We start from the raw sequence: 26234 nt of genomic DNA, 5'->3' as shown, positions 1-26234 counted from the left end.
TAAAGTTCTTAAGCAGGCAATTTTATTTAGTACATCTCAGGAGAATAATCTAGTTTTTGCTTCTACTTCCCTATTCGTATAAATGCTAACAATAAAATACTCTTACAAAAGTGGCTCAGACTGGAATACTATTATAAGAGAGACAGCTCAATAATGGTAATAAATCTTTCCTGCTTGTTTACCAGTACCTGGAACAGATATGCTAGTTGTATGTAAATCTTCAATCTGACAGTGAATAATGAAAATCAGGATCAGACTTTGTTCCCTTTGTGGACTGGCTTCCAGAGAGCTCAGAGCCAAAACTGAAATTCCACCTTTTCCTTTATAGGTTGAGACTCTTATGATCTGCCTTGACTTCCCACTTGAGTCTAAATCCCCATGATCTTGATGTTGTATTTATTTCTATTAAATATTTTATTGTATAATTTATTTTAAAAAATTATGTCAAAATAGTCACAGAAAAATTCTAAGCATAAATAATAATGAAACAAGTCAATAATTTTTGTTGAACTTTTGAGATTATTCAAAAGAAACTTGCCTCTTTTTCTCTGTAATGCCAAATGTTTAGGATGAGAAAAGTCGCATGCCTTTGCTTTCAGAAAGCCACAATAAGTCAGGGGATATAGAGGTGAAGGGAGACCCACCACCATAAAACTGCTTTCACAACTACTAGGAATGTATTTCTAAGTACCAGCTTTATTCTAAGCTTCAAGATAAACACCCAAGAAGAAAAAAGAACATCTTGAATTCCTACTTGAAGTCCGTTTTCTTTTGGTTGCTACCACACTTCCCCGTTCCTGAACTGCCCCCCCTCCCATCACCACAAAGCCATTTGCGTTTTCTTTTCATACATGAAGCAAAATGTCCCATTTCTCCTTTACTATAAAGAATGGTGACTCATTTGTTAGAGGATGGGGAATTTCTACAAGGAGTTTCCTTAAATGGTCAGGAAAAAAAAAGGAGGAATCAAAAAAGTAAAAGCCGAAGTATCTGACTCAAAGCTAAAGTCTAGCATGCTTAAGAGGGAGAAAACTATAAAACCATGGTATTCAGTTTACAATGATTAGTAGATATCTGTAATGCTACCTTTTAGCATTTAAACAAATAATAGAAATTAAATTGTTTCTTTATATGTAGCCTAACAGAAAAAAAAAATCAGTTCAGAAGGAATTCAAACCGGATAGCAAATGTTAGGCATGAGCTTGCATCTAATTTATAACATTATCAGCTGTCTTTTAACTACAATTACCAAAACGAGGAACCATTATTCTTTCACAAGTTAACAAATTTTATTGCTATCCCAACAGATTACCAGTATACTCACAGACATGGAACACACAGGACATTACCTGCATCTTGCCTTTCTGATGACAACAGTTTTTTCTTTGTCTCCTGGAACAAAAGCAAACTATGCCCATCTGTGGGCTAATAATACTACCGTCTTGGATCCAGATATTCAAAATAAGACGGGCAGAAGCCAAAATGAAAACATTAACACAAACCCTACAACTCCTGAAGTAGATAAAAAAGTTATTTCTACAAAAATGCCTGAAATAGCAACATCATCTCACATCGCGTCTTTAACTCCTAAATCTGAACTGGAGCTTTATGTATCTTCCGTCGTCAGGAACAGTTCTCCAACAGTACATAGCATTGAAAACACAAGCAAAAGTCACAGTGAAATTTTCAAAAAAGGTGTCTGTGAGGAAAACAACAACAAAATGGCTATGCTAGTTTGCTTAATTATAATTGTGGTGCTTTTTCTTATCTGTACAATTTTATTTCTATCAACTGTGGTTCTGGCAAACAAAGTCTCATCTCTCAGACGATCAAAACAAGTAGGCAAGCGTCAGCCTAGAAGCAATGGCGATTTTCTGGCAAGCAGTGGTCTATGGCCTGCTGAATCAGACACTTGGAAAAGAGCAAAACAGCTCACAGGGCCTAGCCTAATGATGCAATCTACTGGAGTGCTCACAGCTATGAGGGAAAGAAAAGATGAAGAAGGAACTGAAAAACTCACCAACTAACGGATGCTTTAGTGAAGAAAAATGCAAAGTAGCAATGAGAAAGTTTCTGGAGTAAAAATGAAGTCAGTTTGATATTTAATGCCAAGGTGTTGTTCTGATGGTCTAAAATTTAACATGGCAGGCTGTGCAATTTAGAATCAAGCAGGTGAGAAGGGGAGACGTATGCCTGCTTACTTAATTACTTAAACTGTGTCTGACACTATTTTAAAAAGCAAAAATAAAACAACCAAGCATCTGAGGAAGGTTTTAAAGACAAGCTGAAGGAACTGACTAATAGAGGTAGAAAGGGACAATTAAATATTTCCTGTTCAGCAATAGTAGTTAAATGATCTTTGTCCGAATGTTATTAAATTTTGAAGAGTTTTAGTGTGTCGTTAGAGGCAAGTATATGCTTTAACATCTAACAGAAGTCACGTTCTTAATGCATAGAGTTGAACTGTATAGTTACGTGGTACCTTCTTTGCTGAATGTGACAGAATCCATACCAGCTCATCTATCAACACAGCTAATGTTATGCTAGATGTTTTCATCTTTATATATGGCACACATAAGAAAGTGGTTTTCTACTATAAATATTTAATTAAAACTTTAAATTTTGTATAATAAATTAAGACTTGTTAGAATAAAAGTGACTACGTACATTTTCATTCACTTTATTATTTTAGAGAATACACTGTCACGATCAATAAGAAATAGAGCACAACTGAAACAGATGAGATTTATAGCCACAACAGAAGGCTAAGTGTAAATGTAAAGCATATCTTACTGTTTAAGTGTAACATAACTCTACTCTATAAATATTGCTTATTGGATTATTTGGATTGGATAGCAAATATCCAAAGGCTGATTAATTTTTGGACTTTGAGAATGCCAAGTGGACTAATAAATGACCAATTTTATTTATTACCCAATATGACATAAGCAAAGGAAAGATGTGTGTGTGTGTGTGTGTGTGTGTATTCTAATTTGGAAAACAGGATACTTCAGGTAATTCTTTAACCTTTAAAGAAACTGGGTTCAAGTAAAATAATGACTTACATTTAAGTCAAGACTTCCATCATCAATTCAATATATTACAAAAATTGGTTTGAGAAACTTTCCAAATGTCCACTGAAACTGACACAGGGCATACTTAATTAAAGATCAGACCACATTTAAAAAATTTCATCCCTTATTGAGCATTTATTTTGGGCAATATGCTAGACATTTAAGAAAAGATTTTATATATTTTTTCCAAGTATTACCACCATCTTACCCTCCCCTTCTAGGTTAGTGATTCTCATCCCGACTGCAAATCAGAATCACCTGAAGAGTTTAACTCACCAGTGCCTAAGTCACACCCTTTCCTTCTGATTTAATTAGAATGGGGTGAGCTCGAGCTCCAGGCATTGATAATTTTTGCATAATTCCCTAGGTCATACTGCTTTGGTCATCAAATTCAATTCTTAAAATTTCCATGGCTCCAAAGATCTAGGTTACATTTTTTTTAAGGTTACCTCTTAAAATGAGAGGGGGAAAAAAAAGCATCAATTTTATTATCAATTTATTACCAATTTATAAAAAATCCATTTCCTAAATGACAAATCATAATCACATTACTTCAGAAAAAGGTAAACATCAACAAAGGAAAAAGGAAAGCAAGAGAATACTCATGCTGATTGTGGTACATCAGGTTATTTTTTGAGGGGTAAAAAGGATCAGACTTGAAAGGACACTGGCTGGGCAGAGCTCCCATTCTGTGCAAATAAAAAATCTGAGATTGTGTACTAGAACAAACAGTGACAACACAAAGCAGTCCTTGAATCAAGTGTCATATATAAGTACTTGTCAGTAAACTGAAACAAATTAGTGTCCTTTTAAAAAGAAGAAATTAACTAGGCAACTACTTTCCTATTCAACATACATTTTCTCACAAATCAGAAAACTCCTACCGCAGGAATATTGAAAATTCATCACTCACTATCTTGGCTATTAAACACACATCCTCAGATTGACAGCATCCAATGGTAGCTCATGAAAAGTGGTTCCTTTCCCAACTTGACCAGTGTTTAAAGATGATAGGTTAAGATATGTTTTGAATTCAAATTTTAAAAGTTATTTTTGAACTAAGACACTTTTGTTTTCTACCCTTGGGGTGCTATGGTCCACATGCTTATTAAATCAGGGATTTAAAAATAGTGAAACAAAAGTTTATAGCATATTTAAAAAGTTTACAGCATATTGTATACTATATATATAGCAAATTATATTACATAAAATAAGTTTATAGCATATTAAAAAAAAAAACTATTCTTTTTCCAAGTTATAAGTGCCTTGACGTTAAGAACTAGGTCTTAACCATCTGTGTTCCTCTGCAGTGACCAGGGGAAAGAGGGGCATGGTTTAATGCTTACTGTATCTACTGTAATAGGTGCTATGCTAGGCACTTTACATTTATCTAATCCCATAATACATTTATAAATTTAGAATTATGATCTCCATTTTTCAGATGAGGAAAGAGGCTAGAAGGTGACATGCCCAAAGAAATCTGTATTCAGACTGACTCATACTCTTCTCAACATACTTTGCTTATTAGTTAACTTATTTTAAAAAATGATTCCCAATTTATTTTACTTTGCACCGACACTTACTTTGTGGGTAACGAAAGAGTTGTGGACTTGAACTCAAAAATCATTTAGGAAAGTATCTGGTCAAAAATTAATCACACTTTTACCTGGGCTTAGCCTAAATTATGTATGAGGAAATAACATTAACATTTACTGGCTATCTACTGTGTGTAAGGCATTTACACATGTTATGTTATCTTACTTAATCCTCACAAAACTCAATAATAGAAATATTCCTCCGGAGGAGGAAATGGTGACTCAGAAGTGCAGCGACTTGCCTAAGGTCATACAAGGAAACAGGACACATCATTCACTTGTTAGGAAAAGAAATCTCACTATGGGCAATAACCTGACTGGCAGTTTTTTCTTACAACATATAATTTTCTCTCCAAGGTTCTATTTTAAATAACTAAACTATATAATCACATTACTAGAGAGTCTCAAATGTTTACCTATAAATGTTAATTAAAAGCACTCAAATCATGTAGCTCCAAATTGTTTCAAAATAAATTCTGTTAAAGTAGTACATTTCTTAGTCATTTTGTGGCTTACTGAACTTCCGGAAACAACTATTGATAAACTTCCTCTTTTTCTACAGAAACCATTTCAGTTTGCTAAAGGACCATTTTTAATGTGAACTGAACCACCCCTTCTGCTTTCTTAGCCAAATGACCAAAATGTCCAGTTAGAACAAGAATTCAGCATTCTGCAAAAGAAGTTAACAGCTGAGGTAAGACAATTTTCACACAGGCAATCTGGTTTGATCTTTGCTTTATATAGAATTTATTTTTAAAACTAAAATTTCATTATTGTTTTAAACTTAAAGTCTGAGAGTCTAAAGATGTCTATAACAGGTATTGTGGTTTTGTTGCATGGAATTTTAAAAATTCAGTGTTGAGCCTGCCTTGGAGAAAAATTTTCACCTAGGTTTCTATAATATTAACCCTTTAAAGTTTATTGATTCACTATGTTTGTTGACCTTAGCTCTGTAATTAAAAGAAAGAAATCTATAGCCATGACAGAAAACGCTAAGGGTTGGAAATAAAACTAGAATTCATGGGATATGACTGAATTTACAACCCCAAAATACCGATTGCTAAAAGTTCTGATTTGCTGTCTATAAAATTTTCCTGTATATAAGCATAATCCATAGATTTAAATTATTTTAACTTTTTAATCCCCTTTAGTTTCCATGGTAAGAATGGTCACCTTCACCTAATTAAAAAAAAACAAAAAACCACAGGTGATTAGATGAGATATTCAATTATCATTATCATATATGCTTTTTCACACAAATAGAATTTTAAGTAATAATAATGACATGAAAATATTATCCTTCATTTTTACAGCTAAGAAAAAACTGCTATGATAAAATGTGTATATATTTACTCATATCATCTACATATTTATGTCATGTATTATTATCTGAGTCTTTAGTAAACAGTGTAAAATAGAGAAAAAAACACCCACAGAATAGAAAGTTGTTAATATGGAGAAAAGATGCTTATTCTGTAAGTAAGCTGGCCAATTACAAAGTGAATATCCTCCAAAATAAAAACTGCAAAGAGTTTACATAGACTTGTAATATCACAGAATGATAAATTCATAGTGGGTGGTGATATCCTATTTCAACATTTCATTAAATACTTATGACTTTCCCTCATACAAGTCCACTTTGGATTTCTTCTAAGTAACTATTACAGAAGTTAAAAAAATAAAGATTTGTATCTCTTTTTTTTGGCAAGACTTGTCTCTCTCTCTATATATATACACATATATTTTTAAAATATTTAATTAATTAATTAATTAATTTTTGGCTGCGTTGGGTCTTTGTTGCTGCGCGCGGGCTTTCTCTAGTTGCGGTGAGCAGGGGCTACTCTTCGTTGCAGTGCTCGGACTTCTCATTGCGGTGGCTTCTTTTGTTGCGGAGCACGGGCTCTAGGCATGCGGGCTTCAGTAGTTGTGACATGCGGGCTCAGTATTTGTGGCACGTGGGCTCAGTATCTGTGGCTCACGGGCTCTAGAGTGCAGGCTCAGTAGTTGTGGCTCGCGGGCTTAGTTGCTCCGCAGCATGTGGGATCTTCCCGGACCAGGGCTCGAACCCGTGTCCCCTGCATTGGCAGGCGGATTCTTAACCACTGCACCAGGGAAGTCCTGTCTATATATTTTTAAAGGGTCAGTCTCAAGTGTAGAGTTTAATAGTGCTTGTGTTTTTCAACTAATGCCTATATAATTCTACGCAGAAGGAAATTATGAATTCTGAATTAAGTCTGAATTTGTTAAATATAAATCTGATGCCTGTCAATGTCCAATCTTTAAAAATCACCTCAAATATGACAGCTTATAGGCTAACCATTCAAAACTCCCATAGCTGTTTCCATAGTCACAGGACTAAAATGGCTTCCTGGTAGTTCTTGTCCAACCTTTTATACAAGACTAACTCCAAAAGTTCCTTACATATCTGTTCCCAGAGAGCTCACATCTCCTTCCCTCATAAAGCATTCCTATTTCATAATTTTACTACGAATGTAAACAGAAGGAAAGAGCTCTAGTACAGGACTGACTGATTTCTGTATCAGTGCCACTGTTTAGAGCTGTGACACTTTGGCAAGTCACCCAACTTCTCTGTGCCTCAGCTTTATCTGTAAGATGATGATAACATCACCTTGCTCATTAAAATAGGATAGTGCCGAACATTTGGCATATACTCAGTAAATGGTAGCTATTACTATTGATAAAAAATAGTCATCAAATAATTCCTATCATAGTTCAAAGTTAATTTCCCTTTTTGCCTTTCCTCAAGATATGGAACTGCTGTGTTCTTCCTTTCCTGGTTTCATAACATTACTAGTTGGAGATACAATAAAATTTAGATACACTGAATTTTAATCTATTATATTATAACATTATATCAAAGTAACCGAAATTCAAATGATATTTTTGATACTGCTACCTACACTTGCCTTGTCTAGGATATGCTATCCAAATCTCCTTGATTCCCCTTAAAAGACAATGACATCTCTCTTATCATATCCAACTTAGCATCAATTTTAAATGCTAAATCCTTTATGTACTTATGCATTGTATTTATGAGAACATGTCTAATATATGGGGACTCCTACTTCACTATAACTGCCTTTAAAATGCTTAGTTAAAACTGCTGATTTTTTTCTTCTTTTTAAAAAATGTTCTATATTCAGGAAAAACAAAGGACCAAAATCACAGACTTAAACCTCAAAGTCCAAACCTAAAATAATGAGCAAAATACTGCCGTGTAAAGGTAGACAAATTCAGGGTTTCCCAGAGCAGCAGACCAAGGGATTTCTAGAAAAATGCTATATAGATTGTGCATAGGTTATTTAGAGTAATTAACAAGTATGCTTCTGGGTAGTGCCAGGAAAAAAAGGGAGGTGGGGAATCTTAAGGATACTTAGAACAGATAGGAGAGCCTGAAATGAAAGGTAAGTGACTTTGAGAAGGTGGGAGATTTAAGTCCTGTCCTCCATTTTGGGAAGATCGTTCCTCTTTGCTGGTTCCCTGTATCCGCAAAGACGGAGAGCAGCATTTTGTGGTTCCTTCTTTCTTCTACTTCAATCTTCTCCCCCAACGTCTAATTTTGTTCACTTTAACCTTCTACCCTAACTTCTTGCTAAATACATAATCACTATTTATTCTTCAGCTTTTTTATTAACTTTTCTTCAATACCTTCTCTAATCAATTTACCTTCCCCTTTTCCATGTATTTGCTGCTTACTCTAAGTTTTGCTTTATTTTTCTCCTTTGTGTTATTTTGTATTTCTTTGTATTCCTCTTTCATTTCATCCTATCCAACATTTTCTCCTCCTTTTTACTCCCTGCCCCATATGGTTCTTTCTTTCTACCTTCTTTGCCTGCAGAAGCAATGTTGGTATTTCAGGTACACACAGCTTATATATATATATTTAAAATACAAATGTTAAATAACTTTCTGCATTGGTAATAAAACTGGCCTCACTGTCTCTGAACTAGAAAAAAAAGCCAGTTTCTTCACTATTATACCCCCTATTTATTCTTTTTTAAAATCTTGTTCCTTTTTTCTGGACTATTCTGAATTGCTGTAGTAGAATTCTAAGACATTCTAGTATTCTGACGTAGCAGACCCTAGGAGGTTAGATAGCTAACTGAGGAGTTGGAGAAAGGAGTAGGATAGGTGAAAAATAGAATTTGGCGTTAATATTGCTGTAACCCTTAAATGACAAGTGGCAAATCTCATACACTGAAGGTCTACGACGTTCCTATTGACAAAAGAGGCTATGAACCTATCAAAATTGATCTTACAGACTAAACTGGGCTTATAATTATGTTCCTATTTGGGTTCTTTCCTTCTCTAATGCCTTTTTCAGCTAACTGAAAAAAGGAACTGTGTGGGTTTTTAAAAAAAATTTAAGAAAAGTCACAAAAGAAGAAACATTTTTTGGCAAAGACAATTCATGGCCTATGTTTTCTGTTGCTTTGGATGGCATTTTTTGAAAACTAAAGTGAAACTCTAAAGAATAACACTTTCCAATGAGGCCTTTTTTGGGGGGAAGGGGTAATCTGTAAGAATAGGCGGTAGGAACTGCATGGATGATAACCAACTAGAGATGATTTAAATTCCCATATTTATGCCAAAAGTTTCAAATTTTTTCCTTATTAAACCTTTTGCAAAGTTGATATAAAGCATAATTTAATAACTCAGATTTCACCTTCTCTGCTTACATTCTGGTACAAGTATTAATAAACAGTGAAAAATTGACATGGAAAAGAACCAAGAAGCCCAATATAGGTTAAGCGTTTACTGAGCTGCTAACATATACAGCACTCTGCTGTAAAGGAATCAAAATATAAAAACATGAGGCAGTTTGGGGGTAGCAGAACAGAGCATATGCTTTGGAATCAGGTGGTCCTGGGTATAAATTCCCAATCTGTCACTAATAATGATATAACATTCGGCAAATTGCTTAAAGCATTTGAATTTGTCTCTTTATCTATAAATCAAGGATTACTCCATCTTTCTCAGAGTTATTTAAAGGTTAAATGAAATGAAGTATGTAAAACACCTGAGATGGTGCAACACATAGGATGTTCTAGATAAGGAATTTTCTTTGTTTCTTTCTGCCTTCTTCACAGTTCTTTAAAATCTTGTTTGAGGGGGTGGGGATAATAAAAAGAAAACGTTAAAAGTAATTTACAAAACACAATTATTTAAGAGAAAAGAAGTGTGAGTGAGGTACATACATGAAGAATTATCTAAGGAACTATAAAGATAACAAGAACTTCGGGGATTCAGGGAATGGCTGAGCTCTTTGGGCTGTGGTCAGTCACAGAGAATTTGGTCTAAGAAGGGAATTTAAGCTGAGGTCTGACAGACGAGGACAGGTTCAGTTAGGCAGCCAGAGGGGGAAGAGGCTGGGTTTGGAAAAAAGAACACAGTCTCAGAGGGTGAAAAATAGCATAATGAAAAGTGTCTGTTTAAGAAAAAAAAAAAAAGTGTGTGTTCAGGAAGTATGTGAGATGAGGAATGAGAAGTTTCAGTCATGAGATATGAATCTGGACTGGTAAACTCGAGCCAGGTGGAAGAAAATTCAGTTTAGAATTTTTATCTTGACAGCAATGGGGAACTCTCAAGCAAGGGAACAGCAACCTGATCATACATGCTTGTAAGAAGACTAATTCATCAGCAGTGTGCAGGGGGTTTAAAGGAGAAATATTTTAAAATTTAGGCTTGAAGTATTACAGAGAAAATAAAGAGACTGTACAGGAAAAAAATCACGTCTTTTCTCCTACTGTGTACCGAGTGGCAGAGGAGTAAGCAATGAAAACTACTCAAATATGCTGAAAAATCTATTTGCAAAACTTGAGGGAGTTGTTCTTCTCCTATTACTGTATCTTGCACAGACCATCAAATCTCTCTCAGATTGGCCTAAAAATCAGAGAAAAACTATAGTTTCAAATCATATAGACCAGGATCTAAAACCCTGAGATGTTCCTTTCCCTAATGTTAAGAAATAACCAAATAGTTACCATTATGTTTAATGATGTGCAAAACAAGAATATTACACACAGAGCTGAAAACTATCCTCACTTGAGAGAGAAGGCATTTGAGAACAGGAGAGATTAAGTGACTAGTTCTCATGGTTAGATAGGTAGTTAGGTGGTAGAAGTAGAACTGGAACTTAAAACTCTTCAAGTTTTAGCATCTGCCACGTCCCACAAACTTATAGACATGCCTTCTTTTCTTAGGCCCTTTATGTTGTTCCCCTGGCTGGAATATTTTATTTGCTTAATTAATTCTTATAGACCTTTCAAGATTCAGTTCAAGTTTTACTTCTCTGAGAAACCTTCCCTGAAGCCCTCCCAGGCTAGCTTAGTTCCTCTGTGCATCTTCTGCATACCTTTGTGAGAAAACTTACCAATTATTATATTTGTTTATTTATTGTTTCTACCAATAGAAACTTAAAAAAAAATTGGGGGGTTATCTCCTAAACCAGAACAGGGCCTGACACAATGGTGGTGTTTATCAATTAATAAGTGAAAGCAGCAGCAAGACTACTTACTCAACCAGATTCAAAGAGCACTTTAGGATTTTGAGCCTAGGACTATGAGTTGAATTGAATCCTTTAAAAATACGAGGCCCTAGTATAAAGACACTGTGCTGGACACTGATGCTGCTGCAAAGATTACTTAATACAATAGACTCTGTGCATGAGAAACTCACAAAGGTAGTACCATTAACAAAAATAGAGAAGTTAGGACAGGAGTCACTATCGAGATGAAGATGAATACTGTTTTTAATATGTTCAATTTGCTGATAGTGAGATATATACATGGAAATGTCCACCAAGAAGTCACACAGATGGAACAAGAATTAAGGAAATTTAGGCTGGACATACAGGTTTGGGAGTTAGAGCATAAAGGTAAGAGCTGAAACCTTACAGATTCAGGATTAAGAAAAGTAGTTAAGAGTGAGGACAGAATACATATCAAGTTATCAAGTACCATATTTAGGATGCAAGAGAAAGACAGGAGCTAGTGAGATGAGCATGAAAGAAAGATGACTACAAAGAGCTACTCGAATAGCAGTGAAGGAGTAATCAACAGTGTCAAATGTGATCAAGAGAGGAGAAAAAGAGAAAGAAAAGACCACTGGATTAGGTAATAGACGGTTACTGGTGTCCTTCGAGGCAGCAGGATCAATGTATTTCTAGTAGTAAGCAGAGGAAAAAGTAGCATGCACACACATGGTACCAGCATATAGAGCCTAGGCATTTGAGATGTATGACTGTGAAACGAAGGACTGTAATGTAATAAACCTACAGGGGCAGCAGGGCCAAGTACAGATCTTATGAAAGAATTAAGAGAGATCACTGCCTATGAATTCCAAATGTTATATGATAAATTAGAGTATATTTAAGAGTTGATCACATTAGCCTATAGTGTATCAAGTCTAAATTAGGAAAGATACTCATCAAGTACCTACCTACTTTATGCCAGATAGTAAATGATATCTAATTGTCTTTCTCTCTTTTATTATAAAACTACTGGTAAAGAGGAAACATTCTGAAATGGATCCCAAATATTTCACCATAATTTTGTTTTGTGGACATCTGAACGATACTTTTTTCTCAGAGACAGAAGCAACTACAACAGAGGAGCAACCACAGTCTACTTTACTTAGATCATCAAGGCCATATGTCTCGGCTAATTCTCAAAGCACAACAGAGAATTCTTCGGGTCAACCAACACAATTCAACAACCTTTCTTCTGGACAACCAATAACAACTGCCGAAGTTGCCGCTGGACAACCAACACCAGCTGTCTATGTGTCTTCTGGGAAACCAGCAGCACATACTTCTGCTGGACAACCACTTGCCTATAATGTCACCAGAAAACCAAAACCAATGGCCAACACCTCCTCCCAAGGAACAGCACTACCTGTGTTCACCTCTGCCAGACAACGATCAACATCTGCCCATTCTTCTACCAGACAACCACCACCATCTGTCTATACTCCCACTCAACAACCATCATCTACCCACACCTCCTCTAGAAAATCAATACCGCCAACTGCTCATAATCTATCCATACAACCAACACCAACTGTCAAAAGTTCACCTAGGAGTACACCAGGATTCAACCTAGAAACTACCACTAAAAACAAGAGCCCACAGAAAACCAATTCTAATTCAACAGCGGTCATATTAATTGGTTTAGTTCTGACTTCTATGGTGGTAGCTATAATCATGATTGTATTGTGGAAATGCTTGCGAAAACCAGTGTTAAATGATCAAAATTGGGCAGGTAGGTCTCCATTTGCTGATGGTGAAACCCCTGACGTATGTCTGGATAACATTAGAGAAAATGAAGTGTTCCCAAAACGTACATCAATTGTTTCACTTACAGCCTGGAAACCAAGCAAAAGCACACTTTTAGCAGATGACTTAGAAATTAAGTTGTTTGAATCAAATGAAAACATTGAAGATTCTAACACTCCCAAAACAGAGAAAATAAAAGATCAAGCAAATGGTACATCAGAAGATAGTGCTGATGGATCAACAATTGGCACTGCTGTTTCCTCTTCAGATGATGTAGATCCGCCTCCACCACCTCCTCCCCTTCTTGATTTGGAAGGACAGGAGAGTAACCAATCTGACAGACCCACAGTGACAACTGTATCTCCTCTTCCAAATGATTCCACCAATCTCCCACCATCTCTGGACTGCCTCAATCAAGTCTGTGAAGATCATGATTCTGAGTTCAAACAGTCATTTCCACCTCCCCCTGACTCACTTAACTTGACCCTGCCTCTAGGAGATTTTATGACAAACCAGGAGATCCAGTGTCAGCAGTTCCCTAGTCCTCCTGACTCTGATCAAAATCTCAATGAATCCCTGCCACCCCCACCTGCAGAACTGTTATAACTACTACTTGCTTTTTAGCTGATTTTCTATTCTTCTCAAAGGACTCCAATCTTTTGTTTTTCTTCACGTGATGAAATACATTAAATGGCAATTGGTAGCCAATTTTGATTTTTATTTGGGAACTACCTGAAATCTGCTCAAAGCCTATGTGCATAAGTGGAACTTTTAAAAAAAATTATATAACAGTGGTCTATTTACTGGCTATAGGTCCTAACTTTAATGTACAGTACATTTTACATATGTGGATGGTATGTGTATCAATAACTTAGCCATTTTGGAAACAAGCAATCTACATATACTTATTATTACCCAATAGATATTTTTCTCCTGAAAAGCTGTGTATAAAGTTACCTTGAATAAATAAAATTTTATTTTTCCATTTCAAAGTTTGAGGGAGTGTGTGTGTGAGAGAATTTAAATATACACTCCAAGTTTTAAACAAAACTGTAAGTTTTAAATTAATACCTCGGGTATTAAATAAATATTCCAAGTTTGTGGGGATGAGAGATTAAAATGCATGTCTATTTGAGAATAAATTTCCTTTTAGCTCTCATTGGAAACTGTCAGACAAACATATTAAAGCATCAAATTGGGGGGGCTGAGTTGGGGACATTTACTCTGAAAAAAATATGAGCACACACCATAAAATGTAGACATTTTCCTATCTTGTTGGGGGAACACAAAGTTTAGAACTAGCCACTTTAAAAAGTTTCTTCTTCTTTTTTTTTGGCTGTGCTGCACAGCTTGCGGGATCTTAGTTCCGTGACCAGGGATTGAACCCGGGCCCTCGGCAGTGAAAGTGTGGAGTCCTAACCACTGGACTGCCAGGGAATTCCCAAACTTTCTTTATATGCCTCAAGCACCCCCCAAAAATGAAATCTTATAAAAGAAAAAAAAACAAAAAACAAAAAACCAAACCTCTACGGCTTCATTCCAAATTCAGACGACTTTTTTCAGGAAAAAAAGGATTGTATCAAAATACAGATGGTTCTCAACTTTAAAAAACTCTTAAACTACCTTTCTTACACAGAATTTCATCTTTTATTCATTACCTGACAAGTGATAAATCTGAGTTATCAGAGTAGGGGCGGGCCCAACCTTTGTCAAAGTTAAGGCGGAGAGAGTCCACTGGCTGATCCTTGTGGAGATGCCAGCCCGTGCCTGCAGAAGTGCTCCTCTGCCCAAAAGCGCACATTCTCCCGCCTTACCCCACCCGAACTCGGGGGACAGTCACTTAGAATGAAAGACGGAGGCCATAGTGGTAACCTACCCTTGGAGAACCTCTCATAGTTCTGGGATTTTTCAGAATAAAATATAGTATTTACCGGCAGCACTGGTGTTCAAGAAACCAATAAAGCTCCATCTTAATAAAAACTAGCAGACTTTTGGACACTGAAATTTTATATACAATGTTCCCTTTAAATCTTTTAAGGAGTCCCTGACTGACTCTTAAAACTTTTTATCTGCAGACACGCTTCCTTTGCACTTCTTATTTTTCTTGAATAAGCATGATGTTTATTGTCATATTACATTGGTTTTCCTCTGTCTTCCACATTAAAAAGTTCTTTCATGTATTTTTCAAACTTACCATTTCTGAGGTTAATTTATTTAGCAACAATTAGGAGGTTAAGAATTTCCTCTTATTCGTTTGAATTTTAAGTATTCCAGTTAGGGTAAATAAGGTATAAAGTTTTTATATTTGGTCAAGACTTTGACATGCCTGAAATCATCATAACCTTTCTTGTTTTACATATAGGATTGTTACCTAACGGGCTCTTTCCACACTTTTGCTCTTCTATTTCATCACTTTCTTTCCTGACCTCTTGAAGGAGAAGTATTGGGAAATACCAACCCTCATAGACAAATCAAGAGCTGACGACCTGGTTATAGTCATGTCTGATTTCTTCAAACACTATAGAGGCAGCTTTTCTCCTTCTGTTCTTTGTACAACAGAAGAACAGACTCCTGTCAGCAGCTTCTTTTTGTTTTTTAAGAAATTCTCTGCCAGGGGGAAAGTAATTCCTATTTACTGAATGCAATTTTTCCCCACTGAGGTCAGTGGAAGCTGAGCAGCCAAACAGTGGCAATCCTTGCCTAATCAGCAGAAAGAAATGCAAGCTAAAGAAACACAGGAGAAAAGAAAATGCTGGAATAAAGAAAAACCTACAGAAAAGACTAAAGAAGCAGGATTCAGAAGAGAAAGTTTATTTCATGACTACGGCAAAAGGATAAGGCACAGGGGAATAAAAGGTAGACTGAACTACATACTACACACCAGTGGTGCTCTTACCAGATCCCATTAACCAGATTCAGAACAACCCTCAAGACCATCTAGTTCAGCTCCTTTTATTTGTTAAATGCTGAGAAAACAGGCCCAGAGAGAGTAAGTGACTTGCTTAGAAGTGGTAGTGAAAGCTGAGTTTGTTCCCTGACTCCTGGTTCAGCATTCTTTTCACTAATGTAGGACCAAAGAGCACCTACCTCACACATTGCAACATACATTTATCACACATGTATTCCATTTGGTGTTGGTGGTGGGCAACACAATGAATTAGATGAGAGTGACTCTAATTGTTGTTATTACTTAGTTCTGAACAAAAAGTAAAGTAGCAAAATATATGGGCACCTATAAGTAAAACACTGCGATATTAGTACATGATTAGACAGATCAATGGTACAGAATGGAAAGTCCAGAAACAGACTCAAATCTCAAATCAGTATTGGGACAACTGGATAGGTACTTGGAAAAAGATGAAACTGGATCCATACTTCATACTACATTGGAATAAACACCAAATAAATCAGAGATATAAATATAAAACATGAAATTATATAAAATTATATAAAAAAATAGAAGAAATATGAGTGAATTCCTTTATAATCTGAAAGTGGGACAAACCTTCCTAGTTGAGACTCAAAATCCAGAAGCATTAATTAAAAAAAAAAAGGAAGTCCAATTACATAAAACTTTTAAACGTAAAACAAACACCATTAAAAAAGAAAAAACATACCTTTGTCAAAAGACAAAGGACAAACTGGGGAAAAAATGTGCAACTTAAGTTAAGACAAAGGGCTAAGATCCCTAAAGTTTAAAAAACCTAAATACAGATTGGGGGGGGGATACCCACAACACACTAGAAAAAACATGCAAAACATATAAAAGACAGTCACAGAAGAAAAATTTAAATGATCCTTAAAAACATATATAAAGATATACAACTTTTCTTATAATAAGAAAGATGCATTTAAAATTAAACTGAGATACTATTACCCATCAGATGGAAATAAATCCAAAAGTTCAGCAACAAAGTCTACGGTGAGGCTCTACAGAACTAGACACCCTGATATACTGCTGGTGGAACTGCGAAATGGTATAGTCAATATATGGTAATATCCAGAAAATTTCCAAACGCGCTTACCGTTTTACTCAGCAATCCTACTTACAGAAATTTTTTTCAAAGACTCATTGGACAAAATATAAAATTACTTAGGCGCAAGGGTATTCACTGTGGCATTATCTGTAACAGCAAAAGTCTGGAAACAATCCAGATGCCCATCAACAGGGCACTGGTTAATAAACCATGGTACACTCCCAAATGGAGTACTATGCATCATGAAATAAATGTGAAAGATCCCCATATGCGGGCATGGAGTGATCTTCAAGGTGTATTATTAAGAAGAAAAGAAGATGTGTTAGCAGTCTACTTAGTATGCAACCTTTTATATGAGGAGGGCGGGGATAAGAACATATGATACATACATACATATTTTTGTTCTTTTTCAAAAAGAAATACTGTTAAGATACAACCAAAAGCTAATAAAAATAGTCACCAATAAGAGGAGGAAGGGAATAGGGTGGAGGGGATAGAGAAGCAAGATTTCCCTGAATATACCTTGTTATACAGTTTTGACTAAAGCAGTCCCTAAAAACTGATAAGTAACTGAAACAAATGAAGCTAAATTTATGTAAAGTTGGTGACATAAAAATATAGAGAAAACAATTATTTCAAGGTGCATTAGGACACAGAATTGATTATACATCCTTAGTGAAATGTATTCTAAGAACAAATAAGGCTGCAAAGAGTCAAACTTTATTCAGTAGTCTGTAATCTAAGTATCTGTAGCAATACTGGTATTATTTTGAAACTATTATAGGATGATACAAATAAGCAATTATGTTAATGCTGTTAGAAACCATTTATAGGAAATATGGGGGATAGAGGAACAAATTAAATCTTCACAAGGAAGCAAACAGATTAATCCAGATGAGGGACATTCTAGGGAACAAGTGACTGAGTTTTGGCAACAAGCCCGTGACATGGGGGAAAAAGGGTGGTGAGGTAGGAGAAAGGATTGATTCACTTGAATTTTGACCTGATAATTTCTATCTTGTCAGTTCTTCCATGCTTTTAAAATACTTTATTCAGTACTCTTAGCTGTTTTCAGCAGTAAGTTCAGTCTGAATAGCCAACTATATTACCAAAAATAGAGAATATAATACTTTTACTCTCAAAGAAGCACAACAAATGTTATCAACTTAAGTAACAAAGATAAACTGATTGGGTTTCCAAACTGTTGATTTAATATGGGATAGTTGCGCCCTGGCAGGTAATTTGTTATACCTTTCACAATGTTGGGGTAATGCATCCTAGAACGGTGTGCTTCACAAAAGAATATGTAAGTTAATTTACTGCTTAGTCTAGAATAGTTGACTTATCTAAAATGTAATGTGTCTGAATAACATCTAAAATAAGTTGTAACAAACACTTAAGCCTACAAAAAATTATTCTTTTTTTGGAGTAATATGATATACTATTGTTTTATTTCATGAGAACTTCTAAAATCATAAGGACAGATGGTTACGATTCAAGTACACTAAAGTGTACTCCCCCCTTTTTCTCCCATCCAAGTACTAACCAGGCCTGACCCCGCTTAGCTTCTGAGATTAGATGAGTATCTGGCACATTCAGGGCCATATGGCTGTAGGCAATACTTCCACCCTCTTTTTCTTTTTGAGAATTTTACAATAGTCTTTGAATAACAGAAGCAATTTGGTATGTCCCCAAACTTGAAATAAGAAACGTTGCCACTACTATTATATTGGAATTTTCTATTATACGCTGCAAAATCTGATCTCAATACAGCCTAAACCCTAATTCATATGATCCATAATGAAATAACATGTTCTTTCTTTCAAACAAAAACACCAATAAGTATAATGGAACTGGAGAACTCTACTTCCACATGGATGTAATGAGACTTCCTAAAATTAAAAGGAGAGATTTAAGTGTTTGGTAAACTGACCCTCAGTCACATCCCTTGAAGTTTAACATACACAGAAGCTGAAATGGAAGAAATCTAAACGTCAAAACAGTCATTCCTTATTTCCACAACAATATTGCTGAATGTTGTATTTTTAACACATTATTTTTAAGCACTAAGACTGATGACTGGTTTCTGAAATCCATAGAAAGAATCTTATTAAGAGTCCAAGGCTGAACCCTCAAAGTAAAGTGGGAATAAAGTATCTAATCAGTAGTAAATTTCTAACACTTCAGACTTTAAAAATGTAGGTACTTTTTGAGGAACATTAATCTCATACAAAAGATGACTCCTAGAGTATAGTTTCTTTTCTAAGAAAATAAACTTCAATTTTTAATACAATAAATTCTATTTAGGGTAAACTTTGGGGTTAAAAAATGGCAAATGTAATTTAGAGAAAAACAAAGGATTTAGTAAATAGGCATAAAGAGATTTTCCTTACATGTAACGTGCTAATAATTGCTGGTTTTTAAATGGTAACAATTTGGTAAAGAAAATGTCATGACTTTGTTTTCTTTTCTAAGGTAAACTGGCTATTCTAGAAATTAGATTCAAGTTCTGGCAGATTATTTACACAATCAGTCCACTAAAGAGTGGAGCAGAAGCTGTCATAAATCTGGTCTTATTTTATAAAGCCCCTAATGAAAGTTTTCCCTTTTACATTATTTCATGTAATTTAAAAACAATGTAAATTGTTTTCTCAGTAAGATAAAATGTGAAACATTCTGAAGAAATCAACTAAAATTTATGCTATTATTCTTAAAACATAAAATCAAATAAATGGTCATTCATATAGTACCAAAGATGTCTCTGGAGACAACAATATTCATATCCACTGACCAAAGTAATTTCATGAAGAAAAAAATCCTTAACCCAAAAGACATAAAATAAAACACATTTACTTTACTACATGAACTGATAATTGAAAGAATCAGATGCTCATTAAAAAATGTAGCCTCGTTTGTGCATAGCCTGGGTCAAACAAGCCTTTGTATCAGAAAGATAAAAACAAAATAATCATATTTAAGTACTTTCGCACTTCTCCAAAAGATGAACAGTTAGGTGGTTGATAAATTTGAAAACCTGACTGTATATAATAATCACCATATTTGGCTGGGGGGGGGTACATAAAAAAATCAAACAGATTGTAATATGTTATTTTAAAAAGTGGTAAGACAATTGTACCATTTTAGAAAAGATAAAAAGGCAGAGTTAAAAATAGTTAAACTAACATCTTAGAAAACCATCCACAAGGAAGGTCAAATTCATTTTCAACATTTTTCAATGTATAAAATGAATGAAGAGTAGGCGCATTAAAAAGAACCACAAATTCTTCACGAGGTGAATGTTAAAATGTGGAGCCTAAGCTCAAATACACAGAAATGAATAAAGGCCAGGTCTAATGTGCACGAGGTTTTCCATCCTACAGCAAATCTGAGATATATGGGTACACTCAACACTAAACTAAAAAAAAATTTCTTTTGGTCCATTCTGTTGCGTGTGCACCTCTTGCAATAAATTTGAGTCAGCACCAATGACAGCTCTGCAGTCCTCCTATGTGGCACTGATCAGGTGGTTGCAGAGCTTCAGCTCACAGCAACACAATGCAGCTGAGCAGGCAAGCACAGCCCACGGCCAGAAGCGGTTCCTACTTTCCAGAACAAGGCGACCTTTAAGCTTAAGTTTCCCGGAGAAAATGAGATGCTGATGTAGAAGACAACGCTATGGTAAGCTGTTATTTAAATCAGTAAAAAATCGACTTCGGAATTTTTTTCTTTTTCCTTTTCTTAAGAGAAAGTCCACGTTAGGATTGAATATATATTCAATAGCAAGTGCATGCACCAGAAATTTGCTGCAGTGTCAGTTGAGGGATTTCTTTCTAATATTCATTCACTTTGTAAATATACACATTGTTTTCCTTTAGAATCGGCACTGAAATATACAGAAAAGAAATCACTTTATAAAATGTGAGATTTAAAGGTATGGTGTTGGTCAGATTTTTCAAGTGCCTTAAAATGTTTTGCAAGGATATATTTATCCTGAAAAGACAAAGATGTATTTCAAAGTATTGTTTTAATATCTAAATAAAATCTCATCCTACATACACATTGACTATTTTATTACTGCAGAGATCTGAAAAAAACAAAAAACAAAAAACCAAAAAAAACAAAAAAACAACCAAAACAGACACGACAGCCATTTTTTCCCATCTGAGTAAGGAAGAATATTATCAAAAATAGTAATAGCTTAAGATTCCGACTCTTTATTTGCCGAGAATGCCATTTTATAATATCAACTTTCTGGGAAGATAAATAAGAAAGACTATGGTAAAAGAAGGGAGAAAATAAATGAGAAAATGCAGAAGACAGTAGGGAGAGAGAGTCTCTCTCTATCACATAGCCCCAATTGAAGGATTAAGCATTTGGACTATAAATGAAGGGGAGCTTTGTTAGTTTAATCACTGGAACAATTATAAAAGAACTCAACAACAACGAGGTTTATTGAAAATTTTGCCTAATGCTAACTGACCCATGCAGATGCCTAATTGTATTTGCATATTAAAAGAAGGGTGTATCTGTTTGTTTCCAGGCTTTGATGGAATATCAGATATTGAAAATGTCTCCCAGCCTGTTCATCCTTCTGTTTCTCACACCTGGTATTTTATGCATTTGCCCTCTCCAATGTATATGCACCGAGAGGCAAAGGCATGTGGACTGTTCAGGCAGAAACTTGACTACATTACCATCTGGACTGCAAGAGAATATTATCCATTTAAATCTGTCTTATAACCACTTTACTGATCTGCATAACCAGTTAACCCAGTACACCAATCTGAGGACCCTGGACATTTCAAACAACAGGCTTGAAAGCTTGCCTGCTCAGTTACCTCGGTCCCTCTGGAACATGTCTGCTGCTAACAACAACATTAAACTGCTTGAAAAATCTGATACTGCTTATCAGTGGAACCTTAAATATCTGGATGTTTCTAAGAATATGCTGGAAAAGGTTGTCCTCATTAAAAATACACTAAGAAGTCTTGAGGTTCTCAACCTCAGTAGTAACAAACTCTGGACAGTTCCAACCAACATGCCCTCCAAACTACATATTGTGGACCTGTCTAACAATTCCTTGACACAAATCCTTCCAGGAACATTAATAAACCTGACAAATCTCACACATCTTTACCTGCACAACAATAAGTTCACATTCATTCCAGATCAAGCTTTTGACCAACTCTTCCAGTTGCAAGAGATAACCCTTTACAATAACAGGTGGTCATGTGACCATAAACAAAACATTACTTACTTACTTAAGTGGATGATGGAAACAAAAGCCCATGTAATAGGGACTCTCTGTTCTAGCCAAATATCACCTTTGAAGGAACATAACATATACCCCACACCTTCTGGATTTACCTCAAGCTTGTTCACTGTAAGTGGGATGCAGACAGTGGACACCATTAACTCTCTGAGTATGGTAACTCAATCCAAAGTGACCAAAATACCTAAACAATATCGAACAAAGGAAACAACGTTTGGTGCCTCTCTAAGCAAAGACACCACCTTTACTAGCACTGACAAGGCTTTTGTGCCCTATCCAGAAGATACATCCACAGAAACGATCAATTCACATGAAGCAGCAGCTGCAACTCTAACTATTCACCTCCAAGATGGAATGGTTACAAACACAAGCCTCACTAGCTCAACAAAATCATCCCCAACACCCATGACCCTAAGTATTACTAGTGGCATGCCAAATAATTTCTCTGAAATGCCTCAACAAAGCACAACCCTTAACTTACGGAGGGAAGAGACAACCACAAATGTAAAGACTCGCTTACCTTCTTCTGTGGCAAGTGCTTGGAAAGTAAATGCTTCGTTTCTCTTAATGCTCAATGCTGTGGTCATGCTGGCTGGCTAAGGGTCTGCATTTTCTGAAATTAATGAAAGAACTCCTCCCTGATGTAGAGTTGGGAAAATATGCCCCTATCTAACCAGTGACTCAAGCTATATTAAGTATTCAAGAAAGCCAGTCTTACATTTCTGACTCTGATGTAAATGAAGCAACTCGTCTTAAATAAAGAAGTGCACAATGTCTTGGTACTTGCTGCTATTTTACTGTCTTAATGAAGTAAAACTAATGAGTTTCTTTTTTTTTAATGAAATGTTTTCTTTTTAAGGCTTCAATTTACTGCACAAAATATAAAGCATCTCAACTTTAATATGTATTTTATGTATGTTTACACTGTCAAACATCTGGGAAAAAATAAAAGGTCTATGCTCATAACTGTGTCATTTGGCTTTCTAGTCATACCAACTTAATCTACTTGGTAGAATCAAAATGACTTAACCTTTTTTTTGTTCTAGGGTACCTTGGTAAAGTCTTTATGGTAAATGTAATATTGGAGGTATCCAAGAGTTCTGTCACTACGTAGAGTAAAACTGTGGTTGCCTCCCCACGAATGGTTATGTCACATCATTATTTTGCACACAAGCCATGATTGTTTTAAATCTAAATGATGTCCTGCTTCTGAGGAACTCTTGGCTACTTTACAGATTATATAATGGACAAAAGCTCTTCAAAAAGCTAGAATACACTAGGCTTTGCATTTTAATAAGTAAAGTTTAATGGCGTTGTTTTTTGTATTTAAGAGAAGTATTAAAAATGTAATAAAAATTTCAAGCTTAAAGACATGTAAAGGAACAGTTTTAGTGCATATTTAACAGACTGTTCATTAATGGAAAATTAAAATATTTAAAAAATTAAAAGCCTTCTATGTGCAGGAGAGGGAAATTTATCTTTTACACATCAGAAGTTAGAATCTGACTTACCTAAGTTAAAAATAAGATTAGTTTCAGGATAAAATCATGGGGGTCTAACAAACATGGGCAATACTAAGGAAGGGAAGGAAAAGGAAAGGAGAAAGGGAAAGAAGGTTGGGATTCATTTGGTGCTACGACCAGGTGATGAACCCAATAAAACAGACAACAGGCCTACAGCTGGGCATGGGACAGATCTTGACACTCCAAACTGCACTGGGACTTCAACTAGAAGAAAATTGAGAATTTTCTACAAATACACAAGTAAGCCATCTTTTGAATCAGAGAAAAACATAAGTAATAGCCAAGAGTCAGAAAAAGAGACCCAGAAACACGGCTAGATTAAAATGCAAGACAGCATAACTGAAATGGGTGAGCCACAAAGAGGAATTTAATTTGTGAGACATAAGGAAGAATCTATTTCAAGCATTCTTAGAGTTGGTAAAAGACTACAGATAGAAATTTTGGGGCTCCTTCCTAAGGAATTTTAAAACTAAGATTTCTTTCCACATTTGGAAGCATTTCTACTCAGAGACAGAGAAAAGTAACAACCTTCTAATGTGCTCTTTCTTTTTTCTTTCTTTCTTTCTTTTTAAGGGGCAGGCTCATGGAAAAATTACTTTTAAGGTTCAATGAAGCAGTTCCTCTCCTATACTGACTTAGTACAGTGACTCTTGAACATTTTTCTGCCCTGGCAAACCTAACTGGCTCACTATTGTCAGGAGGGAATCTCACCATGAAGAAAAGAAATTATTTGAAATAGTCCCTAAATGATTTGAAAATGGGCAAGCTGTTTCTCCTCCCTCCCAATCAACAATCTAGTATCTTCACCATCAATGGTAGAGGCTAATTGCTTAGATATTTCCTAATCTACCACATACTTGCATCTTGTTTTAAAAAACCACACACACTGAATTGCACAGAAAGTAGGTTTCTTAAAGGTAACTGTCTTTCACTCTGAGGGTGCCAAAAATTCAATGCTGTCTTAGAAATCCTATGAGGAAAAGTGACCAAAAAGTGAAATTATGTACTATAGCATTAGCAGCACCTATAAATTATGCCAATCTTAATGATGTGTCTGCAAAATGCAGAGAAAAAAATGCAGTAAATTTACACGTACAACATATGTCAACCACACAGACTCTTAAGTCCTCAGAAAGAAGTATTATCTAGCCTTACAGTATTTACATACTTCCTTCTAAGGAAATTGTGTTCTTATCATGACTGATGGAGGCGGGAGCAGTATTTGCCACTCAAACAAGAACTACCGTATTATTGGGCTCCATAAACATTTCAAAATGCATTATCCTCAGTGTTTATCTCTCAAGCTCATAAGTTATATATCCATCCATCCATACCTAAGGTTTGATTTCATTTTACAAGTAACTTTTGTTTCTCCCCAGTCAAGAGAATTAAAATAAGAGCACAAACACAAAAGCAAATGCAGTAAGGGATAAAATAGTGGTGAAGGGTATTGTGCTCTGGTGTCAAATGTTCTAGGCCTAAATCGTGTCTCTGCCGCTTCTCAACTGTACAACCCTGGGCAAGTTACCAATGCCCTAAGTCATATGGGTTGGCAGAAATTATTCATAGTGGGTATTTTTTCCTGAGGAATAAATGGCATAATTCATATACAGTCTTATCACAGTGTCTTGGCTCCCCACATTCTACACGCAGTAATTTTGCTGTTAGTATTATTATATGTGTATGTCCAAACCCAGTGCTTTGAGAAATTCCCACATATGTAAACACCCAAGCGCCACTCTAAGAGCAAGAAAATGAAATAGTATATTTTTTGCTTCAGTCCCTGATCCTTCACCCTCCAGGATTCAGGTTCAGATGTTAGTGAGACGGGGACCCAGAAGAAAGTCAGAGAAACATTCTCTTATCACAGCAGGATGAGAAAATGTCTTCTATGCCTAACTTAAAAGATGACAAATATGTGCTATTCAATAATCTTCCATAACAACGTTCTGAAGCAACAGCAAATTCCTTTACACCAAAAATGTCACACAAAAGTCAGTTTAAAACCTTTATAAGATTATTCCTTATGAAATACATTGTAAGAACTAGATAAGGAATGATACCATGTACTGCAAATGTCATGCTTAAAAGTGAAAAATTATATTTCTATTAAAACCAGAATCAAAACAACAATGCCCATTACCATCAATCTTTTAAACATTATTCCAGAATAAAAGACAACAGATATAAATAAAATTATAGGAAAAACCCAAAATGGTTATTATTAACAGGTGAAATAATTATCTATCCAAAGGATTCCTCAGGAATGCCTTCAGAAGAACAACTTTAAACAAATAACAACAAAATAAATATGCAAACATTAATGGTTTTCTCACATTCTGGCAACAAATAATTAGAAAATTACAGGAAAAGGATACTATTCATGACAGCAACAACAAACCAAAATATATAATGCCAAGAAATAACATTCACATGAAATGTGCAGGACCAAATGGGGAAAAGTTAAAAACCGTTAATGAGAAGTATAAACCAAGAC

General features: G+C 35.4%; 4 protein-coding genes across 7 annotated transcripts in view; 3 read left to right on the top strand and 1 right to left on the bottom strand.

Moving 5' to 3' along the window:
• NF1 (neurofibromin 1) overlaps window positions 1–26234 on the bottom strand; it is a 250231-nt gene that overhangs the window by 52320 nt on the left and 171677 nt on the right. The gene's annotated exons all lie outside the window — the stretch shown is intronic.
• On the top strand, window positions 1314–2323 carry EVI2A (ecotropic viral integration site 2A). The gene has a single exon (XM_061176345.1). It carries the CDS (start codon window positions 1329–1331, stop codon window positions 2025–2027), a length of 699 nt encoding a protein of 232 aa, XP_061032328.1. The 5' UTR covers window positions 1314–1328; the 3' UTR covers window positions 2028–2323.
• Window positions 12142–13632, top strand: EVI2B (ecotropic viral integration site 2B). Its single transcript, XM_061176232.1, has one exon. It carries the CDS (start codon window positions 12216–12218, stop codon window positions 13569–13571), a length of 1356 nt encoding a protein of 451 aa, XP_061032215.1. The 5' UTR covers window positions 12142–12215; the 3' UTR covers window positions 13572–13632.
• OMG (oligodendrocyte myelin glycoprotein) lies at window positions 21489–22814 on the top strand. Its single transcript, XM_061176199.1, has one exon. It carries the CDS (start codon window positions 21489–21491, stop codon window positions 22812–22814), a length of 1326 nt encoding a protein of 441 aa, XP_061032182.1.

The sequence above is a fragment of the Eubalaena glacialis genome, chromosome 19 (assembly GCF_028564815.1).
Source record: "Eubalaena glacialis isolate mEubGla1 chromosome 19, mEubGla1.1.hap2.+ XY, whole genome shotgun sequence".
NCBI lineage: Eukaryota > Metazoa > Chordata > Mammalia > Artiodactyla > Balaenidae > Eubalaena > Eubalaena glacialis.
Note: the sequence above shows the minus strand (reverse complement) of the source record. Positions and strands in the feature narration are given on the sequence as shown.

What these genes read in the sequence shown, in the direction of transcription:
- EVI2B (XM_061176232.1), top strand. Translation starts at nt 12,216, where the DNA reads ATGGATCCCAAATATTTCACCATAATTTTGTTTTGTGGACATCTGAAC.
- OMG (XM_061176199.1), top strand. Translation starts at nt 21,489, where the DNA reads ATGGAATATCAGATATTGAAAATGTCTCCCAGCCTGTTCATCCTTCTG.
- EVI2A (XM_061176345.1), top strand. Translation starts at nt 1,329, where the DNA reads ATGGAACACACAGGACATTACCTGCATCTTGCCTTTCTGATGACAACA.